Source organism: Primulina huaijiensis, chromosome 9, assembly GCF_012295235.1.
Source record: "Primulina huaijiensis isolate GDHJ02 chromosome 9, ASM1229523v2, whole genome shotgun sequence".
Lineage (NCBI taxonomy): Eukaryota > Viridiplantae > Streptophyta > Magnoliopsida > Lamiales > Gesneriaceae > Primulina > Primulina huaijiensis.
Genome location: NC_133314.1, coordinates 21,109,001 through 21,136,548, shown reverse-complemented (window position 1 = coordinate 21,136,548; position 27,548 = coordinate 21,109,001). Strand labels below are relative to the sequence as shown.

Below are 27,548 nucleotides of genomic sequence, written 5' to 3'. Positions count from 1 at the left end.
TACATATATTCACATAATTCTAAAAATAATTTAGAATATATTTATATCACACACAAAATATATATAATCATTAAAAAGTAATATATAGAAAAACAATATTTTGAGTACTGTCGAATATTACAAAAAACAATTAAGCTACAAAAAATATGTCGCTTTACCAAAAGTTATAACCGGGGTAACAATGTAACGTTAACTAAAATATTTTAAAATCGTAAAACAACTCAAACGTCACATTTCGATTGTTCTACCTTGCATAAACAATTATTGCACCTAACAAATATGATATGGATGTTATTTTACATTCTAGAAATCATTCCTCTAAATCAAATTTATTCTCACTAATCAAATAATTTCATCGAACACAGTAATTTTAATTATTAATAATAATTTAAACACAAATATTAATTATTAGGATGACCACCCTATGCCCTCACCTATGTTATATTAAATTACAATCATAGTAATAATGCACCATGAATTGGTTAATATAACTTAGTAAATTTAATAAGTGAGTAATATTAAATAACAATTTTGTTATTTTGAAATGTGAAAAATAGTTTTTATATATATAAATTCATCATATATAATGATAAATTAATTAATACGTAGAAAAGAGAAAAAATTGTTTTTTATGTATGTAATGTAAAGCGAGTTATACATCCATACACGGTACAAGGTTTTCTACCTCCGCAATGAGAGATACAAATACCAAAATCACAATTAAAAAATAATTTGAGAAAAATATTGAAAAAATGCAATCACATAATAATTTTACGTTAAAAAATATTCTTAGAAATAATATGTAACATATTTCAATATCTATAACATATATGATGCTTCTTAGTTCATATTTTAAAATCATCTTATTATAAAATTGACATATTTATATGTAAAATAAAAGATAAGATAAGATATAAATATTAAATATTCATTAGCAATCATCAAAAAATACACTCATTTTAGTAACAAATTTTAGTAGCAACAAAGAAAAATAATGGGTAAATTGATAAATTCAATATACATTAATATTCAAAGGCATATAAGATAGACAATAAATTACAAAAGAACCCATAAAAAACTATTGATTTAATTTGCTAAATTAAATCAACAAAGGTATATTAGAAAATTCACGTTAATATTCAAAGACATTTAAGATATACAATAAATTACAAAAGAACNAATTCAATTTACGTATATTACCTAACCATCAACCCGAAAACAACAAAGTTAATTAATCTACCGAACCTTCAGTCCATTATATATTTATATATAGCATGAAGGTGACAATTACACGTCAGAGACAGCTTCGCTCACATGACCAATCCTAATCTGAATCTTAAACATTGTTTACATGCACTGGCCTCAAGTATTTTGTTTTGCTACATTCATTCATTCCTATAAATCTTGATTCTTGGGCAGAAGTTACGCAGGTGGCCGGGCATGGCTATTGGTGAAAACGAGGGAAGTGACTTGGAGAAACCCTTTATCCGGGAAGATCAGAGATGTGTCGATTGCGAAGAAGAAACCGTGAACCGAGGAGGGCTTGAAAATGGATCGATTTGGATGGTTCTGTTGAGCACATCTGTTGGTGTTTGTGGGTCTTTCGAATTCGGATCATGTGTAAGTTTGTGTGTCAAATTATAAATTTTATGCAAGTGTTTTTCTTTTAGTAATGTTCTTATCATGCAGGTAGGCTATTCGTCGCCTACTCAAGCACAAATAAGAGAAGATCTGAACTTAACTCTATCTCAGGTACAAGATTTCCCCGTAAATACTTTTGGAAAAGATCATGCAGATCTCACCAGAAATTGTTCAGTACTGATTTTGATTTCAAAATTTGAACTCTTCCATCCAATAAATTAATTATTAATCTTATTTATCTACTAAGCTTCTTACGTGTTTATAAACCATTGTTTGTTTTACGTATGTATAGTACGCAATGTTTGGGTCAATAATCACAATTGGTGCTATGATTGGAGCAATTTCCAGTGGCAGAATTGCAGATTTCATTGGTCGAAAAGGGGTATGCAAAAAAGAAAAAAAGGAAAAAAAAGACTATTTTTTAAAAAAATTCTTCTTCACTACTGCTAATGTCATATGTAAAAAAAATGGTTTTTAAAATTTATTTTATTTTATTTTATGTAACAGGCAATGAGAATGTCGGCTGCCTTCTGTATCATAGGATGGTTAGCTGTCTATTTTGCCACGGTACGTACGCTCATTTTGCTGTAAATTGTGACTTTACATGCTGAAATCATCAGTAATTTAGTGGCTAATTAGGATGTCATGAGATGATTATATAATTTTGTATTTAATGGGTTTGAAATTAATATCAACAGAGAAAATTTTTCGATCAAACGTATATTAAAACTTTTGCCAAAGGGAAACAATGGTGGCTCACCTCACCAAATATATTGATGCAGGGAGCCTGGTGGCTAGATACTGGGAGGTTTTGCACAGGATATGGCATAGGGATATTCTCTTATGTGGTAACAACCATCTGTTTTGATTTTCGAAACTTGCGTTATTAGGCGACCACGGGTTTGAACATCGTTTACTCGACAGGTTCCAGTATTCATCGCTGAAATTGCACCAAAGAATCTCCGTGGAGGACTTGCTACTCTTAATCAGGTGAGGAAATAAAATGGAATTTTTTAATCATAAAATTAGTTTTTACAAATAGTATTTTGTTTTCCTATAACTGAAGTTCCTATTTCTCGTCTTGGAAGCTGATGATTGTCTGTGGAGCATCAACGGCATTTCTGCTAGGAGAAGTAGTAAAATGGAGAACCTTAGCTTTGACAGGTGAGTTTTTAAACATGTAATAAAATAAACAACGGCAACACATTTACGTTTACTTCTCATGTAACTATTTTTTTGGTATTATTTTCTGATATAAAGGATTGGTCCCATGTATTTTACAACTTGTGGGACTATGTTTTATCCCAGAATCTCCAAGATGGCTGGTAAGTATGAATTATACCTACAGTTAGTGTGAAATACGAATGAGGAATCCAGAATGAATTAATTTTTATGGCAACCGCCTTTCGATTGAAATAGTGAGATACAGATAAATAATTGAATCTTGCAGGCAAAAGTAGGCCATCGAAACAAATTTGAGCTGTCATTGCGAACTCTGCGTGGCAAAGAAGCTGATATTTCTCAAGAAGCTGCAGAAATTCAAGTACATTTCGGGTCAAATAATATGAATTGAATATTTTTTTTTTAGTTTTGGCTAAGTATGAAGGTTTTTCATTGCAGAAGAGTATTGGCACCCTTCAAGATCTTCCTAAAGTTCAGATTATGGACTTGTTTCATGCCAAATACGCGCGCCCGGTCATAGTAAGAAAACCTTAAATAACATCTTGTTTTCTTGAATTTATGAATGCTATAGATTCATCTTACAGGTGGTTTTTCTTAACCATACATTTAGATCGGTGTGGGACTAATGATTTTCCAACAATTTGGCGGAATAAATGGAATAGGCTTCTACGCTAGTGAAACCTTTGTGGCAGCAGGTATGACTTGGATTTTTTCCCCCCAAGTTTTAAAGTATACTCATCGTCGTTCTATGTTGCACCGAGTCAATGGTAGTTTTGGGTTGGCCCCAAACAAACGGAAAACCATCCAACTCCGTAGATCATTACTTATTTCTGAAGTTCATCACTAATCTTGATGTTTGAAATGCAGGATTTTCTTCGGGAAAAATCGGAACAATCTTTTACGCTATTATTCAGGTTTGCCATTTTTAGGAAAGCAGTTCCATGCAAATTTTGGGGAGCAAAGCATCAATGGTTAGAACTAAAGTTTCAATTCATATTTAATTATTTCTGTTTAACATGATACATCAGGTTCCAATAACACTGCTGGGTGCAATACTAATGGATAGATCAGGAAGAAGACCTCTTCTCGTGGTGAATATTTTTTCCAGTGAAATTTACCTTAAGTTTTGCAGCAAGTAAAAAAGTAACACAAAATAAATGATCTTACACTTACAGGTATCAGCATCAGGAACATTTATTGGATGCCTTCTAGCAGCAATCTCTTTCTACCTGAAGGTGGAGTTTCAGAATCAGGGTAATTTTCATTTGTTGTTGCCAAAAAAGTTCATATTTCAACAATCTTGTTCATTCCTGCTCAGGGTCGGTCTCTATTACTAGGATGGGTTCCATTTCTAGCTATATCTGGTGTACTGGTAAGCTTGAGACTGTTATTTGTTATCAACAAACAATTATTAGTCTCATACTAGTTGGAGTCGGCTTACACTAACTTCTTCAGTTCTGCTCATCGTGAAAATGCCCGTCTTTGTAACGACAATACTTAGAGAACTCACTTTATATTCTGAGCAGCCAACATTTAACCATACAAATGGGATTTTTACTGTTTCTTGAATGAATGTAACCAGGTTTATGTAGCATCGTTTTCGATAGGCATGGGGGCGGTTCCTTGGGTCATAATGTCTGAGGTAAAATCAACACTCTCAATATCTAAACTCATAGATTTGTGTGGTTATATTCTTGGACCCGTGAGACAACAAAATGCTTCCATTAAAGGGATCCTAACATGAGTCGAAACCCCGTCATACGAACTAATATGCAGCAACATCGCTGCCAAGTATTTCTTTTATTAATTAACCAAGTGCGCTAGCATTTTAACATTGTCACTCGTTTTTAGATATTCCCAATTCATGTGAAAGGCATAGCTGGAAGCTTGGTAGTGTTGGTGAATTGGTTAGGTGCATGGGCAGTTTCCTATACATTCAACTTTCTCATGAGCTGGAGTCCACCAGGTAATCATACATACGGCAGCATATTTTTCAATGGCCACAACAAGGTCCATTGGTTCACAGACTAAGAACTTTCAAGTTTCCTACACCCTTCACTGACTTCAAAAGGTTTTAAAGATTCAACAATGTTACATTTTCGAGAAATATCTGACACACATACTTCAGGTACATTTTTAGTATATGCTGGAGTCTGCCTGCTCGCTGTACTTTTTGTGGTCGAGATTGTGCCTGAAACAAAGGGAAAAACACTGGAAGAAATTCAGGCATCCATCGGCTCGTAAAAACATTATTTTTCTTCAAGATTAATTATACTTTGATATTCATTGTGATGTTTCTCGATTCTATTAGTTTTTAAGGAGGATGGGCACTTCCCAATCCAATTTTTCGTTTTAAGGAAAGTTTTTATGTTAATTTTATCCATAGGCGAAACTGTAGATTTCCTAGCATACAGAGTCTGACTAGTGGTGGGGCTTATCTCATCTGTCTGTTCTGAGAAATGAAGTTTAAAATTGGATTCAACTTTGCTACCTCACACGCCCCCCTCAAAAGGGAACAGTTTTCGGGTCATTGAAGTCGAGCACATAACAAAACTTTTTAGACAGCGTGAAGTCGGAATAACAAAACAGACGTTTTTCTGGTAATTTAAAAAAAGTAATTATTACTTTAAGGATTCAGAAACAAAACCAACGTAAACAGGTGAATTGCCGATGTAAGTGTTTTGAGTGGAAGGCGTAACTTTAACACACATCGCAACTCTTCCGGCAGTATCCAAGAAGATCTGATGATCCGATCATATATTCTGGATTCCCTTCAGACTGATCTACTCTCGTTTCATTGTCTGAGAAATGTTGACCTTGTCCGTAAAATAATCGTAGTGAGGTTCATATTTCTGCCCAGGCTCATAGCGTAATACTTGAATATCTTCTCCATTTTCTATTAGTAGAAACAGAAAGCGGGACTTCAATTCAGTGAATTCAAATACTACTATTCTCTATGCATGCAACAAACAAGACCACATGGCGCTCTGATACTGCGTTTTTTGCAGAAGGGTGTTTCAAAAACAGTATTTCATTGTCTACATAAATATTAAAAGGGTACACTCAGAGGTTCATTCTTCAAATGTTATTGAAAAAAGACATGATCAAGAAATGGTGAGAAGACCAATTTTAAGAAGTAAATGTTTTTTCACAGCTCAAATTTTCTTCACCGTGGAACACCTTTCGGTAAGAATGTCCACATAGATATCTTCTCTTCTATGCCAGCAACGATAGGATCCTACACAAGAGATGAGGAGAAAAGGATTTAGGCATATGACGTTTTAAGTTCTCAAAAGTGAAACACCAAATTAAACAATAACTAAGCGCATGACTTCGTGGCTCATTTACAAGATTCAACGTGATTGTTCTTTGTGATGTTTGTCCCTCCAATAAAATTTACACAAGGCGCTGAGCAGAGTCATTCGTCAGTAAAAAGTCTCAACTAAATATCGATTAAAATAACAAACAAGAGCCACCAAAAAAGAAAAACTCAAGCTATAACTTTTTCACCTAAGCACCATAGGGCTATCCAACCGTACCATCAAATGTTGAAAAAGTTAAGCAAGTTGTGGACACTGACACAAACAACTTGCAGTAATATTACGTAATGAATACTGCATGATTGAGACATTTTACAATTTTCGCCAGCTTAATCAGCTCAAAAGAGATTAATTTGTGGAAATACTAACGTGTAATTGAGTTCGATGGAATTGATTTAGTTGGTCTGAAAAGGTTGAATTTTTGACCGGAAATAAGTTGAAATTTTGATATGACGGCCTTTGCGCAAAACAATACTAAAAAAACATTCTAAAAAATATATATTCAAAAAACACAACAAAAAAATTATCACGTCAAAGCAAAATCAGATGATAAAAAATTTAAAAAAAATAAAGAAAAAAAAGAAAACCAAACCTTTTTCCTTCTGGATGAACATTCCAGAGCCAGTCCGCACTTCGCTCAGCTTACTCTCTCCAGACTCTCTGTCCGCCACAGCTGACCTCTTCAACTCGTTTTTTGCCTAATTTCATAACGAAATCCCACAAATCACAAAACAAACAAATAATTAAAACCATAAAGGATCACCACCTTTTTAATCAATTCTAAACTCACCAGTGAGATCAAATGGTTACATTCCTCGTCTGTTCTAAAACATAATTACAACCGTAGCGCAGTCAATAAACAGTTAATCGATCGCCAATAGCTGTCAAAATAATCTTACAAATTGTAAAAAACAATTCAAGGTATGGATAAACAGAAAAAAAAAACATGATTCCTGTATTCAGTACCTGGGCTTCCATGAGATCGATTTGACTTTAGATGGATTGATTATCGAATGTCCCCAGGATTCCCACGCGATCGCGGCCATAGTGAGAACGAAAATCAGTGCAATTTGAGAAAAAATGACAATTTGCCCGAATATGGAAAATATTTGTTCGAATATGAAATTTTTATGAGATTGAGATGTTTAGGCAGATCATTTAATAAAAGTGGGCGTTGACAAGAAACATATATACGATTTGCGATGAGTTAAAATGACGTCGTTTAATAAGAATCTACATTTTAGTAGGTGTTTTTGCACTTTACACTCTAGCAATACGCCAAACTCTCAAATTGCTGCCCTAAAATATGGAATCTCCAAGTTATATCTTTCTTTAATTGATTTTGTTAGTCAAATTTAATTGTGCGACATGTTTAAATTTAATATTTTAATATTGAATATTGAATGTTGAATATTTGAATGTTGAAAATTAGGTGTTGAATATTGAAATTTGTGTGTGACGATGAAGGTAATGATGTAATTTATTTTTGGATTATTTGTAAAGATTTTCTATAAATAGATCTCTCATTTGTGAATAAAATCACAATTGAGTTGAGAGAAAAATATTATAAAGTGTGTAGTGTGATAATTTTGAGAGTTTGAGATTTTTACTTTTTACCGTAAATTTTTACTTTTTCACAACACGACAATCCATTTTACACCATCGTGAAATTCAAAAAACACAAAACTTCATGTGTAAAATTAATAGACTTTCACACCCAATGTTTTTTAGAGTCGAGTATATTTAGTTCATGTGCGAGAGTTTCTCATATAGTTGATTTTTAAAAAACATGGGATTTAAATGTCCGTTGATTACACAATGGCTATTTTTTTCCATTTTTTTGAATCTTTATGGGGAACCGATGAAAGGATTCTACCTAGTTTCCATATGTCTTTTATAACCAACCAACCAAATTAGTGGAATATTAAATTTTACTCTTATGGAAAATATTTGTTTGAATCCGAACCCTATCCATCATTGTAAGAGGCTTGCCGGTGAATTATTATGTTATATAAATAAAAAGTGATGTTATTTTGAAGCAAGAAGATATGAAATGTTAGCCCTAAAAGTAGTAAAAATGGAACCTATATCAATACAACAAAAATGGCTTTTCGCAGCAAGCCGTTGAAAATTTAAGATTATCCGCGGCGTACATGTGCACGCTGTTAATACTATTATTCACGGCGTGCATATGTACACCGTTAATACAACTATCCGCAGCGTGCAATGTACGCCGTTAATAATCATAGAACATCCACAAGTAATACATACATTTCACTTCTACTCTATCTCTTCATTTGATGAACTGCCCCATCATGAATACTATGTATTCTAGGTAAAATTCAGAAGAATTTTGTAGGAACGAGTCTATGCACACCGTAGGTAAAATGGTTCTTTTGCCCGCATGCTTCAAAATTTGTCAGAGTTGCATTCGTCTTCCGAAATTAGCTCCAAGGGGTACGTCCTCTTGAGTGCAGGCCGTTTTTGGAACTTCTTCTTGCCTTGAGTGATGCCTTCACCACATTTTAACATCCTCACAACCTGCATCCCATTCAAGAATCATTCAAACTAATTAGTTGATTGTATTCACGTTTTTACCTCGTAAGTCTGTCAAAGTGCTTGCAAAACAAAATTTCATGCCTGGCTCATTTGAGGCCTTTCTGATGAATTGTGATGAATACATAAGGAGGCAACCATACACATTCGACTGACTTGGTCATAGTCATAGACGCCATCTAGTGATTGATCCACCAGATCCACTATACTTTTTCTGCTCAGCAAAGGTTTGGCCTGAAAATTTTCGATCTGATTAGAATGCATCTCTTGGTTGAAAGACAAGTTCTAGTATCCAGATTTTTATCATGTAAGAGAATGATTGTTGTCTACAAGAAAACATACCCACATCACAAGGCTATTGCGTGATTCGTCTAGAGCTGGTTGACCACTAATGAGCTCTAACAATAGCACTCCATAAGCGTAAACATCGGTCTTTTCATCAACTGTTCCATTCATGAAAAGCTCGGGAGGGAGATAGCTGATAAGAAAAAGGTTGAAGTATTGTGATGATAAGATTTCAAGGGTTTTAACAATTTCGGGCTTGTATAATACAGTCACGTACCCAAACGTGCCTTCAAACTGTGAAACGGTAATGTGAGTCCAGTTATCAGGCAGCCACTTCGAAAGCCCAAAATCAGAAATCTGTAGTAAAAAATGAAACGTCAAAGTACTGAAATGAATAACCACCAAAAATTTAATGTCAACCCCTTTACATCAAATTCACATAAAGATAATGGATTGCTGCACAAGAATTTTGCATATACTGTTCGCTACCTGAGGTTCAAAATCTTCAGTGAGCAAAATATTTGTGGACTTGATATCTCTATGGATAATTCTTCGTTGACAGCCTTCGTGAAGATATGAAAGCCCGGATGCAATTCCCAGAGCGATATTGTATCTTACATTCCATGACAGTTTGTCATTTTTGCCTGCACAAATAATGCAAAACGAAACTAAATAAATATGAGATTCTTGAATATCTAGAAGCTCGTTTTCTTGTCGCAGGATGAGGGACGAACCGTTCAGGGAAGATGCTAAATTGCCATGTGGAGACAAAGGAAGAACAAGGTGCATCCCTCCTTCAACACCGTATCCAATAACATTCGCAATGTTTGGATGATTAACATGCACTAGAATACCGAGCTCGGATAAGTAGTCTGCTGTCATTTCCTCCTGAGTTCCCCGAATTAACCTTTTTACGGCTACTAGTTGCCCATCTTTCAGGTGTCCCCTGTAAACTTCAGAGTAGCCTCCCTCCCCAATCAGGTTATCTATCCAAATAATTAATAAAACTCATAATCTTTACATTTTCTTGACATTAATAATAATTTGCAGTTTATCCATTCACATCGAGGATCTTTCCAACCACATACCATGGCTAAAATTATTGGTTGCTTCTTCGAGATCTGAAAGAGAGAAACTTTTCCAAGAAGTTTCGAAGCAATAGTACAAGTCGGCTTCTATCTGGGTAGGCAATGCTGGCAAGCTTTGTGTGTTCCTTGTTCGTCTTCTCGAGAGTTTCTTGATCGAAGGAAGGTTAAATATGCTAGGATGGAAAGAATGTAAATCCATCGTTGGCCCCTTCTTAAGTTTCCGAATGAACCCTTTCCACTGTGAATCGGATTTCTCGTTTGTTTTAGGCTCTAGATCTAATGTTCTTGTCACTGAATTACTAACCACCGTTTCTGGCTTTGCCGCCTCCCCATTTTCCTCTCTAAGTGAGCATTCTTCTACTAGTACTTCTTCCACACTTAAATCCTTCAAATCTAAGTCACAATTCAAGATTGCAGTTTCAGTGGAATTAAATTATCATTTACCTTGTATAAGAAGACCCAATAAAATCATACAAAATGTATACATTTTTAACTCGGCCGATCCATCCAGTAGTTAACTAGAAAATAAGAGAAATTATTACCAAAAGACTTGAGATCATTACCACTATCAGAGAATGAAATGGAGGAAGCAGGAACAAGCAATGTCTGTCCAATCACCAAAAGTTCTCCTTCAGAACTTTCAACAGCAATATTGCATGCATTCTCGCTTTCCCTGTCATTTGAGAACCAGTTAGATTACTTACATGTACTACATACAATTAATAATTGGACAAAGATACAATATTGCAGTATATTCTTGGAAATAATCATACAAAAACTCCAAAATCGTTCGTTTGTTTGCAGCAAATTCATTTTTTGTACCTCCTATTGGTTAGGCATGGCCAACCCAGAGATGGAAAATCAAAAAAGAAAAACCCCAAACTTTAATCATCTCTTTTATAACTATGTAAGATTTTGATTTCACCCTAATAATAAAAACTTCGCCATAATCATTCATCAGGTAGGCCCGGTTGAATCATGATCAATGGCTAACATACATTTACAGGTTACAATTACATAACCCACAGCTTTTATTGCATCCCGCGCTATGACACGGTCTTGAAATCATGCATGTGAAACAATCAAAACAAAAGAATCCCCAAAAGAAACAGTCAAAGACAAACGTGGAACATTTCGTAGGAATATTGTTGAAATATATCTTCCATATTGACAGAATATAACCAAAAAGAAACGATATTCGTAGAGTATAATTACCGTGGAAGGGTGAAGGTGTCATGGTTATTTTCCATGGTTCCTGGGAGACAGGGTGTCTCAGGAACCAATGCTCGGCTCTGCAAAATTCTGATTCAGAATCAGAGAAGATAGAGAGAGAGACGATGAGAAATAAAATAGTGGTGCGCTTCCCATTGACCACGTTATAAGGAAGATCTTCCTGCCGAAAAATCGGATTCTCCCATGTTGAATCCCCCGAAGAGATTCGAAGACACGATGCCGACACGGGATGCATGCAAAAAACTACGGACAGGGAGTGACATGCTGGTCACGAACACAATGCGCCCACGGAATATACCAGTATTTATACTATATATAATTTATCCTATATTTTGATAATAATTGAATTTTATAATAACATAAACATATTTGAGCAATAACCTACAAGTTTTTTTTTTTACGACGAAACCTACAATCGTTCTCTTAGTTGCTAATTGAATAAACTTTCGGACTGACACGATATCCCGTAAATCACGTGTTAATTAGATAAACCTTATGAAGCTCTTTAGTTTGAGTTTGATTGATATTCAAGATAATTGAATTAGTTGAACGCGTCACATAAAATGGATTATTATGATATTTTATAATTGTAGATTTAATGTAATATTAATATTCATCATCACTTATTCTAATAAAAAATCTTAAATTCCCAAATCTCAATATTTAAATTACTTTCAAACAACTTGGGACAGACACCAAAATTTTTGAATTTGTCTCCCAATTACAACCACTTCCAGAATTACAAACCATGGATCGTCTATTGGAAATACAGATGAGAAAATTAAATATTGTAAGTTGATGCACGTAATTACAATTTTTAGTACAACAGTAAACTAACAATACATTAATAATTAGGGAACTAATGCTAAAATCTTTAGTGCGAATGCAAATAAGTACTCTCAATGTCCACTCGTTAAAATTAAAGTAGCATACAGATCTTTGTTATCTGAGCCAAAGATTTCATCTGCCTTCAGTAAAGTTTCCAAGAATTAGTCGATTAAAATCAATTGTGATCATGATAGTTCCACATTCAACGAGTCGCGGCGAGAAAGCATCCAGAGCCAATATGGGAGATTATATCAAAAATTTTGTAGTCTAATTTATTGCGAGATTATGTATATTATAGAAATGATTTTGTTGAGAAGCCTGATTTATGAAAAAATTGTCAATTGCTATTATTATATCATATATACTATGTTATCTATACTATTTATATTGTATTATTAAATTTGAGTCATTTATAGTAAATAATTTTTGATGTCATTATTTGTTTTTAATAATAACATATATATTAATAAAGTGCTCAAATTTTGATATAAGTTACTCTAGTTTAGTGGATAGAATCTTTATTCTCTATACATTAAGTTGCATGTTCTATTCATACTTGAATTTTTTCTTCATTTCTTTTTTCATTTATATTTTTAATTTGTATATCAAAATGACAGTATAGTTACTCATTGTTTTTTATAATTATATTTTGATCTTCATTTAAAGATAAATCAAATGAATTATAAAAAAAATATGTTTCATTTAAATATAAATGAAATGAATTATAAAAAAATGCGTTGCGGCTGCTAGTATTATTAATTCGTTCATGTTAATTTAAGGTGAATTATGATGGAGGAGTGTTTGGATAAGAAATGTCTTTTGGCGTGTTTCTGCGAGTTTGCGTTTTTGAGTGATGGAAAACGAAATAAGAAGGGCCATTCGTTTGCCTCGTCCCTACCGTTGGAAATGAGGCGAGCAAATACAAAATGTAAATATAATGTATGTAGATGCTAATGTTATCGTTTTATCATTTTTTATATACAAGAAATATGGTATTTTTTGAATAAGAATTTTATTTATAAAGTCAATTAATTGAATAAATTAAACTTGTAGACATAAATAGCCAGTGAAAAGGGTGGAGTTATAATTCCATAATTAAAAAGAAAAAAAAAACATCACTAAAATTTTGTTGCATTATAATATCAAATTCCTAAATAATGATACTTAATCGAAAATTCCATAATAGAAAAAACATCACTAAAATTTTAAACACGAAGAGATTTAGGTTGCGGATGGAAATATTTGATTTAGAGATGAGTTATTGATTTGAGTTTCTAAATAATGATACTTAAATTAAAAAGAGTATGTCTCTAATGAGATGGTCTCACGAATCTTTATCTGTGAGACGGGTCAACCCTACCGATATTCACAATAAAAATTAATACTCTTAGCATAGAAAATAATATTTTTGCATGGATAACTCAAATAAGATATTCGTCTCACAAAATACGACCCCTGAGACTGTCTCAAGCAAGTTTTTGCCAATTAAAAATTGATATGTTATGAGTATAAGATTGTTCTATACTACACCTAGACTTGGTCACGTGTCGTGTTCGGTCCAGGAAAATCCCGACCCTCAGCTGGCCCGCTCGTGGCTAGACATGTCAAAACGGGCTGGCGGGGCGGGTAAGCCGCCACCCGCCGCAACCCGCCATTAGGCGGGGCGGGGCGGGCCTTTAAATGACAAACCCAGCCCAACCCACCTTGGGCCGCGGGCTAGGCGAGCCGACCCGCTTATTTTTAACCCGTTTATTTTTTTTTAAGAAAAAAATACTAAACAATATCGCAGTAAACATAGAAGAAAAATATATTTTTGTCAAATAGTTTCATAAAATACTTAAAAACATTGAAATAAGAGAAATTAAGAAAGCATCAACATAATCCATAATCCATAAAAAGTAAAGTGCTTAAACCAAACATGCAGATTGAGACATGGAAGAGAACAGAAAGTCGAGGAAAGAGAAGGTTGTAAATTTTAGAAAATATTATGTGTTCAACAATACACATAATTATCAAACCTCCGCCGCATCTACAAAAATTTCACTACAACTCGTCGAACTTCAAACAAAACCGCTCTTGGGTTCACAAACAATTGTTATGCTTAAAAATTATTTTAAGATCCATGAATAAAATTTACAGAAATTTCTTCTCTTTAAGATTCATGAATAAAATTTACAGAGATTCAGATTTTACCAGAATGAGTGATGGAGGCGAGGCCAAGGAGAAAAATAAAAAGAAATAAGATAAGAGAGTGATGGAGACGCATGAGACTTATTCCAATTTTTATATAAAACTTAAAACTTAAAAATATATAAAAAAAATATAAAATTATACCATAATTTGGCGGGCCAACCCGCCCCGTTTGGGCCCGACCGATCTTGGCCCGCAACCCAAACGGGCTCAGCCCATTTGGTCCGCCTCCAAACGGGCTGCTATTTTATCAACCCAACCCGCTCAATTTTTATAGCGGGGCGGGCCGGCCCGACGGGCCTAACCCAATTTGACAAGTCTACTCATGGCTAGTTACGATCAAGTTCACTGAACTGGCGGTTCAGATCCAGGTCCCGTTAACAGCGGGTTTTGGGTTTTTTTTAAAAAAAAAATTTTATTATTAAAATAAACATTTAAATTACAAAAAAAATGAAAAATAAAAAATTCTTGAACTTTATATAGTATAATTATATAAGATGCATTGTACTTCCAAATTTTCTGACCTTAAGCTAGAACGTCTATCATTCAATATATTTCTGCAGATACTAAAAAACTTGTTCCACCGTAACATTGACACGAGACAAGCTAAAATTTCTTTTGCGATTATATACAAAATTGGATATATTTGTGTTTTTTTCGATAATTATCGCAATAATCCGTCAAACGTTTCGTTATCCGCATCATTAAAATCAAAAATAGTGGTACTTGAAGATCCTCGTTGACGTTTCATTCGTTCCCTTATTAAAAATTGTGTTTAGTAAGTTTAGAAGTGGTATTATTGATGGTAGTGGATTGTGGTTCATATGAAACAATTTGTCTACCATATTTCGTGTTATATTAATTGTAAACATTTAAATTACAAAAAAAAATGAAAAATAAAAATTTCTTGAACTTTATATAGTATAATTATATAAGATGCATTGTACTTCCAAATTTTCTGACCTTAAGCTAGAACGTCTATCATTCAATATATTTCTGCAGATACTAAAAAACTTGTTCCACCGTAACATTGACACGAGACAAGCTAAAATTTCTTTTGCGATTATATACAAAATTGGATATATTTGTGTTTTTTTCGATAATTATCGCAATAATCCGTCAAACGTTTCGTTATCCGCATCATTAAAATAAAAAATAGTGGTACTTGAAGATCCTCGTTGACGTTTCATTCGTTCCCTTATTAAAAATTGTGTTTAGTAAGTTTAGAAGTGGTATTATTGATGGTAGTGGATTGTGGTTCATATGAAACAATTTGTCTACCATATTTCGTGTTATATTAATTGTAAATATCATATAAACGAGTTATAATATTAAACAAAATCAATAAGATAGATGAAACCGTTTTCATAATAAGGTCTAATTAATCATAATTTAATGTTAACACTTCTTGTAAATCATCTAATTTAAGTGTAGGATCTAAACCAAAATCACATCAAAATATTTCAGGAATTTCTAAAAAATATTTGTCTTATTTTGCTTTCATGACATAAATACATTGAACTAAAGCATCATCACTATATTTAATATGTCACTAAAAATACGTGAAATGTTGTAACAATGTGTTGAAATTAAATCAAAAGTATGATAATAAACACCGGATAATCGGTCACTAAAATCCTTAAATTTTTTTAAAATTTAAAAAATACCAGTACATATATTTCATTGATTCGAAAACAAATAAATATAACGAGCTTGAACATGTTGATGAAAAAATATAAATAATAAATATTTATATTCAAAGACGATAATAACAATTTATATATTGAATTATTGGAACGTCTTGTGCAAACAGTTTAAGTCTCATACCATTTATTTTGAAAATTTTGCCTCATTGTTTCATAACTTGCGGATGTGCTCTTAGATAATAAATTGTGATCCTAATTGGTTAAATATGTGGTTCTAAATTTTTTGGTTCATCTTAAACCAAAAATTTAAAATATGACATGTACTTACAACATAATGATGATTTACATATTTGAATAAGCTAACTTAATACTATAAGTATGTGCACTAACATTAAAAAAATTAAAAAACTTGAGAAGTTAGAATATATTATTCTAAAAATAACAAATAATATTTGTATCGTGTGGTTCATTAAAACATTTATATGTAAACAATCTTTTTTATTGTTTCAAGAACTATCAATTTAAAGACATGTAATACTCATATATGAAAAACTTTATCAATGATCATTCCAAATATTTGAATACAAAGCATGACAGTTGATTTAAAATAAAAAAATTAAAATAACCGAGCCATAGATTTTCTACCCGTAAACTGTAACTAAGGCGGTTTTGGTCACGATTTCGGGTCAAACCCTTTGACCCGAGTAACCGACCCCTTTTGTATCCGTGTCAGACGTGGTCTTTGCCAGATCTAATTACTCGTTGAGTATTTTTTCTTTTATGATGTGATGAGATTTTAGTCATTGCATCATTAATATGTTATGTAATATTTTAATTAAAATATGAGAGATATACACAAACTAATTCCTGGATCATATCCAAACAAAATCAATTATTAACACCATCAAATTAAAGACTCCGGAAAATGGGGGATTATTATCTATTACTTCATCGAAAAACCAAAATGAGGGCATATTTTATTGAATAATTCAAAAGACGACTGCCCCTGTTGATTTATCATTTTACTCTTTCAATCATGCATATGACGCAATTAACATATTTATACATAATTTTGTTTTTAAAAAAAATACCTAATGAGCACATTAATAATGATTATTAAGTTAATGAACACAAAAACTCATGTAAAATTTTAGGAGACAGATTTATGATTCAACGTATGAACGATAAAAATATTAATTTTTTAATTAATTATATATTATGTTTACATAGTGGTTAGTTAAAATAATTTGATCGAGCATTTGAAATTACAAAAATATTATGATAATAATTAAAATCGTAAAGAAATATTACTGATGATATCATATGTATGTATCGACACAACGAAGAATAAAAAAAGCCATTTAATAATTTATATTATATCTAAATGTTAAGATTTTTAGTAATTCGATTTTATGATATAAATTAGTTTTTACGAAAATACTATTTTTAATATAATTTACTTATTATTACAAAATCTAATTAATTTTAAAAATTCACATATTATCTATATAAATTACAAATTTAATATAATTTAAATATTTTTATTTAAATAGTTTTTAATAAATAAATTCGATATGTCGATCATTATTTTACACGTACGTGTATTCGAGAGTTACTGATTAACAATAGGTAAAAATTTGTGTGAGACGGTCTCACGAGTCATATTTTGTGAGTGGAATATCTTATTTGGGTTATCCATGAAAAAATATTATTTTTTATGTTAAGAGTATTATTTTTTATTGTGAATATCGGTAGGATTGACCCGTCTCACAGATAAAGATCCGTGAGATCGTCTAAGAGGAGATGTATTCTTAATAATAATACAAAGGTTTGTGTTGAAATTTGAATAGACCACCGAGAATGGAAGTAACCCTAAATTTAATTTAAGTTAAATTATTCTCTCGTATTTGCCCTATTCTTGACGCGTTTTGGGAGACACGGTCGGCGGAAACTTCTCACCTATTTATAACCCAACCCCCTCCCCCACGTTATTCATCTTATTGGAGAGCAAAAAAATTACCGACAAAATTAGGGTTTCCTTTACGCTTTCAAGAAGGGGGAATTTCATTCGGCTTACGGATTAACCTTTATTGTTCTTGTATTCTGTATCTCGGAATATCTTCCGGGTTGTTTAATAGATTTCTTTAATCTTAGTTTTCGTGAGCTAAATGGGCACGGAGGTTATGCAGCCACAAGATCTATTGACTGTTACTCGGGTTCCACCCGTGCCGTTTCATCGCCGGAGGAATCTTGTGAGGACCGTGGATCGGAAGGGAAACTCTGCGGTTCACAGGAAGGCTTCTCCCAAATCGGACCAGACAAAATTTCACAAGGGGACGAAGGCGAAGAAACCAACATCCGCGGAGCCACGGAGAAAGGATGGCGTCAGTGAAAGAGGGCTCGTTATGGGCCAGGTGACTTTATTGAGAAGGGGAGAAGCGTTGGGCCCGCTCACTTCTAATATCAAGGTCGGAGAGTCTGAATCCACTACTCCGAATCGAAAACCGCTGGTGGATATGGAAGTTCGTGATCCTGATCTGATCGAACCGGTCTCACCCTTGATGGTACCGAAGCAGATCAAAGTGAAGGCTTTGGCAGGCGGGTATTCTGGTTCTACCTTTTACTCATCACCTTCTCCTAGATCTGTGCCCGTGCCGTCGTTTTTTATGAAGCAAATTGTACACGGTGAATTCAACTTGTCTGATGATTCGGCTTCGAGGGATTTGAGGCGTTTGCTTCGCCTCGATTAATTATGGCATCCGATGTGAAAAGTTTGGAAATTCGCTTCATGGGCTCCAATTTCCTTGATACCTCGAACCATATCCGTAGATATTTTTTCCAATACGGATTGAGGGTTTACTTAATCTGGAAATATGAGCAAACAATGAAGTGATTTCATCACAAATGGTATAAATTATTGTGGTTATTACATTTTCTTTTTTCCTGTGTGCGCTGTGAGGTGGTTGCTGCTTTTATCTAGATTTGGATTATGTTTCTCTCGTATTAGCTTTTAACTATGTAAAATAGGATATATTGTGGTTTGGGTGGGGTGGTTTGAACTTGAGATTAATAGGCTGAAGCAGTGGAATGGCTATCAATGAAGAAGAAAAGGCAAAAATTTTATTGTAGTTGGGCTTCTTGATTCGAGCTCGAAGAAAGACTTTCGTCTTGGGAAGTGGTATCAGCTATGACTTCGCCTCGTATTTGGCGAAACGGGCACTTGCCCTTTTAATATTTGCTTTAGAAATTTGGTTTTGTAATTTGTTTTTAGCTTTATATGTACTGTTGATGATATGAGTACAAGAAATTTGTATGTTGTATCATCTATGAAGTAATAAGAGATACAGTATCTATTAGTATGCTATAAAATGATTTATTTAGAAAATTTTGGTTCTTGTTTTCTCTATTTTGTTTTGGATGGCTTTTTTTCCCTTTCTCTTTTTTGGGTTCTTGGGTGTTCTTGGATTTTCGGTAACCATAAGCTCCCATGGAGGAAGCAAGGCTTCTCGCGGAAACTGTGATTATGGCTCGCTTTCTTGTCTCACCAGGACGAATACAATTCACTTTAGAAGTTCTCAAATGCCTGGGGAACCCCAAGTCTTGTCTCACCAGGACGAATACAATTCACTTTAGAAGTGTTCTCAAATGCCTGGGGAACCCCAAGAACTGAAAAGGGTTGGAGATTGTTTTCAACGAGCACTAGGTGCGTAATTGGCCTTGATGAATGAATTTTATAGACTGCCTATGTATGGATATACAATTGTCTGCGTGGCAAAATGGATGATAATAGTATAAAACGTGTAATTTCATAGATCAAACCTTTGCAAGGCAGCTTTGAAAGTGACCACGAAAGTTGCAGTTTCTTGGGAATGAACACAACATCCTTGGTGATGTATGGTTTCTATTCATCATGTGGTTGAGGAGGCCGCATTCAGTTGTATCTGTTATTCCTTTTGCACCTTGAGGCCAGAGGTTGCAAGCTCTCTCTCCCTAACAGTGGTGTTGAAATATATTTATATTTTGTGACTCATTCATTCATCTCTGCACAAGGATCATGGGATATAAATTTTAAGTTACAGAAGAATTGGTTAAAAATCAAGGATGGTGAATCTTGATTTCTATGGATATGGAGAAGGAGAAAAGAAGAAAATTCAAACTATATAGCAAATTAAACATCTAATAATGATTGGTTTGATGCAGTCACTCAGGATTTCTTGCTATGTTTTATGAAACATTCTCTCTGGTTGCCTCTGCCTCACATACATAGTTAATACTAGTTATTCTGCACACGCGGTGCGTGTGTGTACAATCTTTTTTATAATTATCGAGAGATTAAAGTGAAATTTGACAAATTATCGAGAGATTAAAGTGCTATTTGAATTATTGAAATTAAAAAAAGCAAAAGTAAAAAAGAAGTGTTTGTTAAATTTAAAAAAAATAACAAAAACAAAAATGTAATATTGGTATTATGTAAGGGCAAAATTGGGAAAAAATTTTGGTGTCTATTTTGTCTCTATTAGGGGCATTCTTAATACATACTAGTTACTCTGCATATGCGGTGCGTGTGTACAATCTTTTTTATAATTATCGAGAGACTAAAGTGAAATTTGACAAATTATCAAGGGATTAAAGTGCTATTTGAATTGTTGAAATTAAAAAAAAGTAAAAAAAAGTGTTTTTGTTAAATTTTTTAAAAAAAAACAAAAACAAAAATGTGATATTGGTATTATATAAGAATTAAAGTGAAATTTGACAAATTATCGAGGGATTAAAGTGCTATTTGAATTGTTGAAATTAAAAAAAAAACAAAACTAAAAAAAAGTGTTTGTTAAATTTAAAAAAAAAACAAAAACAAAAGTGTAATATTGTTATTATATAAGGACAAAATTGAGAACAAAAGTTGGTATCTATTTTGTCTCTATTAGGACTNTATTATTATAATATAGTAAAATCATGTATTTATTTTGATAAGATGAATGATGTTTTAGACAAATCTAAAATTATATTATGATTTCGTATAGTTATTATATAATGATCTTGTATTATATATAGTAAAAAATAAAAAAATATTGGGATTAATAAAATATTTGAGTGAATTGAATGATTAATAATGTTAGGATCATTAATTTATATTAATTTGGAGAGTTTTAGAAATTGATTTTCTTTAAAATCTTGAATCAACTTCTTCTTAAAAAAAAAAAAACAATTTTCTTGAATCATTCGACCCAAGTTTGTTTGACTATTTTAATAAAATAAACTCACAATTATGACACGACAACATTTTCAAGCAAAAATTATCTAGTACATTTTTTAATAACATCATTCACGCACTTGCATACAATTTTTTTTGGGATAAATTAACTTACACGTGCACTAATTAACTTGAAAAATGATAAAAATAAAACAATAAAATAAAATAAAGAACTAGATTTCCTCGAAATCTTAAAGCATGGAGTATCCATCTTTTCGAAGAGTTCAAGCAAAACACAAATTTTCCTCGGCTCAATATTCCGTTTACGTAGAAGAAACCCCGTCCCCCTTTCCCAACTCTATAAAAAAGCACAAAACCCGAATCCATATATACCGAAATAAAAACCAACAAATAAAATATCAAACATTTCGAAGATAAACACAAAATCATATAAAAAATGTCATCGAAATCAATCAACTTATTTCAGAAAAGTTCAACCAAAAGCATCACACAAGAAACCCTAACCGGTTTCGGCAACCTCATCAAGCTCCTCCCTACGGCCACCGTCTTCATGTTCCAATTCCTCAACCCTGTCCTAACAAACAATGGCCATTGCCACACCATCAACAAGTACTTGTCAAGCATCCTGATCGCAATCTGTGGCTTTTCTTGTTGTTTCGCCTCGTTTACCGATAGCTACACTGATGGCGAAGGAGTGATACATTATGGCATTGCAACAAGGACCGGGCTCTGGCCTGTTTCTTCTTCTTCCTCCTCACAAAACTTTTCATCATACAAACTCCGATTTGGAGACTTTGTTCACGCGTTTTTCTCGTTGATCGTGTTCGCTGTTGTGGCCCTTTTGGACCCTAACTCTGTTGAATGCTTCTATCCATCGTTTGAGTCTGCGCAGAAGGTGTTGTTGATGGTGCTGCCACCAGTTATCGTGGCGGTTTCGGGGTCTTTGTTTGTTGTGTTTCCAAACAAACGCCATGGAATAGGATACCCTTCAAGCCAGAGTTCAACTCCATCTGCAAGCACTTCAGCTTAAAGGGCGTGTATACTATTGATCAAGTGGAATTGTGTGTAATTTGCATAATATTGGTTTTTTTTTTTTTTTGAAGTCTGTATAATATTGGTATTGAATAAATAGTTGTGCCATTTGTTTTCTCTTTCTTTCTGTTCATAGTATAAAGGAGAAACAAGACAAGCCAAGCCAAGCCAAGCCAAGCCAAAGGGAGGTTTTCGTTTAATGCATATATGATCATAAGATTTATTAAATTTCTATATGTAATATGAAATCTAAGAGATTTTGGAGGACGAATAAATTTCATGACCAAAAACACTTGGTGGGAATTCTTAGTTAATTTTAAATATTAACTATAAATAAACTCACATCTAAACTCAGGAATTTTTGTGTTATCATTTGAGCAGTTCATTGAGCTTGTTTATATCTAACTTAATTTCACTATAACATATTTGATTTTCCGCAGCGCGCAAATTACTTCTCCACTACGTATAACGCACGATCGCAAACTTAAAAGTTGTTGAAAGTCGAGAGTTATTGATAGAGTCCAATGTACTCGACAAAAATATTATTAACATGGCGCGAAATACACCATAGAAGTTAATTTATCGATATTACACTTATGCACGCTGCAAAATCTTTATTGACAGCACATTTACACATGCCGCGAAAGCATTATTGATAACATTCTATGTTTCCTGTTCAAAACTTTATTAACAACGCACATGTGCACGCAGCTTAAACATTTGTACCAACACATTTGCCTAGTGTAGATTTGGTTTTTTTTATATATTTAATTTTTTGCATTATATTATAGTAAACATGTACAAATTGAAATAATTAAAACTCAAACAATTATTAAACCATCATCAACACATTTAAACAAAACAATAAGGCATGTCATACAAACTAGTTAATTCCAATTCTTGATCATTATCCAACTAAGATATAAATTTTAATAAAGTAATTCGATTTCACTTAGAAACAAACATAATTTATCTTTCCAACCAAAATAAGACTTTAAAATCAATAGAATATATCAATCACACACTATAAATTTATATAACCATCCGACTTAACTTTCTATTACAACATTAAGAGTGCACACCATAAAAAATAGTATTCAAGCTTGTTTTTAATGCATGTCGACGTTTTTGTAAGGTACAACATTATTAGCAGAGCACCGCATAGGTGCACGCTGTAAAAAATAATATATGGAACGTACTTTAACGTAGGTCGTTGATTACACGCAACGAAAAATCGGTTTTATTGTATTGTTTAAAATCAAAGACTAAAAACTTCAATTTTGAGATATAAAAATAATATTACATAAATTTTCGATTATACACTATTACTTACGAAAAATGATTTAAAAGGTTTTTAATTATTGTAATATTTTTATACAAACTTTGAACACAAAATTACTCTAATTTTTTATTTAACTAAAATTGGAATTAGAACTCGATCATTGAGTTTGAGTCAAATAAATCAACATTGAACTTGAATTTTAAATGAACGGATTCGAGCCAAAGGTAGATAATATTTAGGGTTTCAAATCTACTTGATTCGATTTGGTTGCACCCTAATATTTGTGATGATTAAATTTAAATTTCAATAAATGAAGAGGAGAAATGAATCGATGTGTTTTGTCTTCGGAGGAAAGAGGTTCTTACACCAAAAAATGGAATTAATTACATTCCACGAATTTAAAATATATTTTTCTAATTCTAAAATAAATAATATCATAAATTTCATCGATTTCACCCCAAATGCACCCAAAAAATATTTTTAAAATAATATTTTAGATTATATATTTATGACTTGACCGTGATTGGGTTGCATGAGATTGACGCTAGGATCACCAGTCCACGCTGCAGGATTTTGAAATCTTCCTCAGGTTTTTCTCGCGTCGATGAATGTTTTACTTGACGAAAATTCTGTGGGATTTTGACGAGGAATGTGGGATTCGGAGTGATTCTGATTTTATTGGAAAATACATTTGGGCTCGTGTTTTCGTGCAAGCAAGATGTTTGTCAAAATTTCGAAGCGAACATGTAAAGCAACAGACATTTATCTTTCCAGCTTAATGATAAAACGATTTTCGAAATATATTTCGTTGTATAAATGTTCTGGATCATATGCATATTGATATTTAAACTTGGGAAATTCTTAGTTTTCTAATTGGCAACGCTGATAAATCAATATATCATAATGTCGCAGAGTCGCACTTTTCCAACAAAGTAAACCTGCGGATTTATGGCTTATAGTCTAGTTTGTTGAATGAATTTTCCATATTCCTGTAAGATTATTCACCTTTGATGCCTGTTATGTTTTGTGCTTGTCTTAGTACATTCATGTTAGAATTATTGATCGAGACACAATTGTTCTTGAAAAAGTGTTTCGGAACAAAATGATTTCCTGCAAGTATTTGTAACTTATCAAAGAGTACGGAGTGGATTTTCCCTTATATATTCAGACGAATTTTATCAGTTTACTGGATTGTTGGCTGCATGATACGAATTCGTAATATAGAATTTCAAACATGTTTACTCTTGAAAATCACTCTCGATCCCTGCTTCTCAAACTCTGAACTGGTTAATAAGCGACGTATGAATTTGCAGTTTGTGGTCGCTAACCAATATAATCCCATAATCCTCGAAATAAAAGTGCTCATACCCTGCAAATGGATCAACCTCCTAAACCCAGCCCCGGCCAGCAAAGTCAGCCACCTGCCGGCCAGCCACAGTCACCATCCATACTTCACCAAAACGATGCAGATGAGGATGATGACAACGTCAAGCAGCTTCGAGAATGCTCTTCTCACTACTTGGCATTGCAGGTTTCTTGTTAATCTACACACACACACACACACACCCCACACTAATGCAGGCACCTGTAAATTTGGTATCCTTGACTCTAGCGATTACAGGATTGTATGGTAAATACCAACAGGAATTGGAAGTCCTGCCAAAAGGGTATTAATTTGTTTATTTTTCCTTTATATTTTGCATATGCTTAACATAGATACTGGCATGTTTGAATTTCTCCTAGGACAAGGGGCGTAGCGTTTACTGTTGACCATTGATTTATAAAAATTTTGAACAGAAGTTCAAGCTTTGAAGGCATGCAACCAGAGAAGAAAAAATGGCTGATGATAAGGGTAAGCTGAATAAACACTCCTTTATATTGGTTTTAAGTGAGGAAAATTTTTTTCCCGTGAAAATGATGTAGAGAAACAATTGCTTCTTTATCTATTGTTGACATATTCTGTTTTTTCTTTATATGACTAGACCACTTGGGTTTTCCAAGAGTTCACGTTTTTTCCCCATACATCATGTTTATATAATCCAAATCCCCTCATATTGTGATACGCCATTTCTCGCATGTATTAGCGTGCACGCATCAGCAAACATGACACTTGAAACAATGTTTTACCTGTCCTCCTCACACAACATCGTACCGTAAATGTTTAAACATCGATATAAGTAATCCTCTATGAAAACATATATATAATTTGAACTCGGTTTGAAATCAATTTCATGATAATGTCTCAAAATGAGTTAAATTCAAGCTTAAGTTGACATTGTTTACACAATCAAAAGTCTAAAGTTTGTTGAGCTGATTTACTAGAACTTGATTCATCTTAGACAGTATTGTTCGCATATTCTCTCTGCAAGAATGTATATAACATTGATGGAAATGCAAGATGTTCAGACGTAAAACACACACGACTATCGGTGTTTGGGCAGGCAAGCATCAGATGTAATAAGATTTTATGTGTCCAAGTACATACAACTAGCGAATCCCCTGCTGGTTACCGCACTGCATCGACACTATGGATCCGAAGAGAACTTGATATAAACACTGCTAACACAGGCCTCTCATCCGTAGGAACCTTCAATCCCTCCCGTTTGAACACATGCCCCAAGTGCCCACGGCATGCTGCACATGTTATCTCCGTCCTCCTGCCATAATGGTTCGGCGGAAAGGGAAACTGAACGAACTAGGATGGATGGAAATTGTAAGAAATTGTTTAGAAAACTGAGCACTCATAGATCAGTTGATGGCTCCCAGGAAACCCTCGTAGAATGCAGGCCAGCCACACCCAGAGTCGTACTTGGCTGCGGATTTGTAGAGGGGCGTTCTTCTTCGTAGAACTTATCGAAATGCTCCGACGAGCTCTTTGCGATGTTACAAACTTATTACTTATGTTAGTGCTAATTAAGATCATGGACTTAGTCTTTAACTCCCGACAGGAGGAGGATTGCATCCAGCGTAAGTTTACAAAACATTAACCAGGGACCTATTATATTAGTTCAACACGTACACTACAATAGTTCAATGGATCTAAGACTTTGATACCATGTTAACTTCATCTCAAAAGCTAACTCAAGAGGATGATATATACAATTATCAAGAACTTAATCAAGCGGAATAATTTGAAAAACTCTAGATTTTCAGTATAATCCATAATATGACAGTACCATTCCAAAGATATGATAGCAAAGGTAAGATCAATGATGCAAAAAACTTAACAAATGAAGATCTTTAAGCATGCAAAAACTGCATCAACACATCGAAAATGGGAAAGGTTTTCCCCCAAACTAACGATAAAAAAGGAAGAGAGAGTTTCAAATGTACTGACTCAGTGCCTCTGTCGGAGGATGTGAAACTGCTCAGGAGAGAGAACCGCCAGCCATTCCTCCTCCGATTTCTAAACTGTAGTAGATCTGTCAGCCATTAATGTACCAAAAAAAGAATTTTAGAAACGTTTTCCTCACAAAAATTAGGCAACTGGAAATCGAAAGTCCGAAGATTAGAGAATTAACCAATTCATTCACGACTAAAGACATTAGTGAGCCAGATGGCCCATGTTTTATTGAACTTGGGATTTCCTTCGAATCGCTCATTACTATTTTCAGACATCTCAAGCTACATATATATATATATATATTAGTTTTAAAAGATCACTCATAAAATTAAAGCATCAAATGTTAATTTGTCATGTCAAATTATATTACATTATTGGGATTATTACAAGTTTAAATTAATAAATTTGGCCGATACATCATGCATGCATGCTAATATATTATTAATAATAGGTTCATGCACAGGCAGTAGAAACATGTGGGATCCCATAGTAATCAGCAAAACTAACCTAGCCAGAGATTTTTATGTTTTATACTATTTTAAGCACGCTTGCTGCCTTTTTTTTTAAAAAAAAATTAATTTTCCCTCCTCTTTAAATACAGGTTTTTACAGGCCTCCATCCCCTTAAAAAATAAAATTAATTTCATATGTATTATGTATGCTTCGAATTTGTGTATAAATTTCTTTGAAATATGAGTTGTTAAAGGAAAT

General features: G+C 33.3%; 4 protein-coding genes, 1 long non-coding RNA gene and 1 pseudogene across 5 annotated transcripts; 3 read left to right on the top strand and 3 right to left on the bottom strand.

The window, feature by feature from the left end:
- Positions 1-1,303: 1,303 nt before the first annotated feature.
- On the top strand, positions 1,304-5,272 carry LOC140984669 (sugar transporter ERD6-like 16). Its single transcript, XM_073452213.1, has 18 exons — positions 1,304-1,620; positions 1,690-1,752; positions 1,934-2,023; positions 2,149-2,208; positions 2,424-2,489; positions 2,566-2,631; positions 2,730-2,805; positions 2,902-2,966; positions 3,092-3,184; positions 3,262-3,342; positions 3,434-3,518; positions 3,691-3,737; positions 3,852-3,914; positions 3,999-4,058; positions 4,142-4,195; positions 4,406-4,465; positions 4,675-4,789; positions 4,952-5,272. Exons 1-18 carry the CDS (start codon positions 1,441-1,443, stop codon positions 5,065-5,067), a joined length of 1,440 nt encoding a protein of 479 aa, XP_073308314.1. The 5' UTR covers positions 1,304-1,440; the 3' UTR covers positions 5,068-5,272.
- A 1,460-nt stretch (positions 5,273-6,732) lies between these two features.
- Positions 6,733-7,506, bottom strand: LOC140984670 (uncharacterized). Its single transcript, XR_012176646.1, has 3 exons — positions 7,110-7,506; positions 6,934-7,024; positions 6,733-6,841 (listed from the first exon to the last, which is right to left on the bottom strand). It is a non-coding gene; the product is annotated as an uncharacterized lncRNA (long non-coding RNA).
- Positions 7,507-8,429: 923 nt separating this feature from the next.
- On the bottom strand, positions 8,430-11,577 carry LOC140984667 (receptor-like cytosolic serine/threonine-protein kinase RBK2). Its single transcript, XM_073452212.1, has 9 exons — positions 11,288-11,577; positions 10,636-10,745; positions 10,073-10,465; positions 9,719-9,970; positions 9,474-9,628; positions 9,262-9,341; positions 9,042-9,177; positions 8,784-8,933; positions 8,430-8,684 (listed from the first exon to the last, which is right to left on the bottom strand). Exons 1-9 carry the CDS (start codon positions 11,320-11,322, stop codon positions 8,553-8,555), a joined length of 1,443 nt encoding a protein of 480 aa, XP_073308313.1. The 5' UTR covers positions 11,323-11,577; the 3' UTR covers positions 8,430-8,552.
- A 9,978-nt stretch (positions 11,578-21,555) lies between these two features.
- On the top strand, positions 21,556-22,489 carry LOC140984950 (protein DMP2). Its single transcript, XM_073452653.1, has one exon. It carries the CDS (start codon positions 21,618-21,620, stop codon positions 22,209-22,211), a length of 594 nt encoding a protein of 197 aa, XP_073308754.1. The 5' UTR covers positions 21,556-21,617; the 3' UTR covers positions 22,212-22,489.
- A 1,483-nt stretch (positions 22,490-23,972) lies between these two features.
- Positions 23,973-25,529, top strand: LOC140985030 (uncharacterized). Its single transcript, XM_073452762.1, has 4 exons — positions 23,973-24,084; positions 24,809-25,026; positions 25,117-25,162; positions 25,293-25,529. The coding sequence occupies exons 2-4, from the start codon at positions 24,871-24,873 to the stop codon at positions 25,337-25,339; spliced, it is 249 nt and encodes an 82-aa protein (XP_073308863.1). The 5' UTR covers positions 23,973-24,084; positions 24,809-24,870; the 3' UTR covers positions 25,340-25,529.
- Positions 25,530-25,761: 232 nt separating this feature from the next.
- LOC140983960 (peptide methionine sulfoxide reductase B5-like) lies at positions 25,762-27,097 on the bottom strand (annotated as a pseudogene).
- Positions 27,098-27,548: the final 451 nt, after the last annotated feature.

Excerpts from the sequence above, each read along its gene's own strand:
- LOC140984950 (XM_073452653.1), top strand. The coding sequence starts at position 21,618 with ATGTCATCGAAATCAATCAACTTATTTCAGAAAAGTTCAACCAAAAGC.
- LOC140984669 (XM_073452213.1), top strand. The coding sequence starts at position 1,441 with ATGGCTATTGGTGAAAACGAGGGAAGTGACTTGGAGAAACCCTTTATC. Across the intron at positions 3,519-3,690 it reads TGAAACCTTTGTGGCAGCAG|GATTTTCTTCGGGAAAAATC; the intron begins GTATGACTTGGA and ends TTTGAAATGCAG. Across the intron at positions 3,915-3,998 it reads GAAGAAGACCTCTTCTCGTG|GTATCAGCATCAGGAACATT; the intron begins GTGAATATTTTT and ends TTACACTTACAG.
- LOC140985030 (XM_073452762.1), top strand. The coding sequence starts at position 24,871 with ATGGATCAACCTCCTAAACCCAGCCCCGGCCAGCAAAGTCAGCCACCT. Across the intron at positions 25,027-25,116 it reads CTCACTACTTGGCATTGCAG|GATTGTATGGTAAATACCAA; the intron begins GTTTCTTGTTAA and ends TAGCGATTACAG. Across the intron at positions 25,163-25,292 it reads TTGGAAGTCCTGCCAAAAGG|AAGTTCAAGCTTTGAAGGCA; the intron begins GTATTAATTTGT and ends AATTTTGAACAG.
- LOC140984667 (XM_073452212.1), bottom strand. The coding sequence starts at position 11,322 with ATGGAAAATAACCATGACACCTTCACCCTTCCACG. Across the intron at positions 10,466-10,635 it reads CATTTCATTCTCTGATAGTG|ATTTGAAGGATTTAAGTGTG; the intron begins GTAATGATCTCA and ends ATTGTGACTTAG. Across the intron at positions 8,685-8,783 it reads AAAGGCCTCAAATGAGCCAG|GTTGTGAGGATGTTAAAATG; the intron begins GCATGAAATTTT and ends AATGGGATGCAG.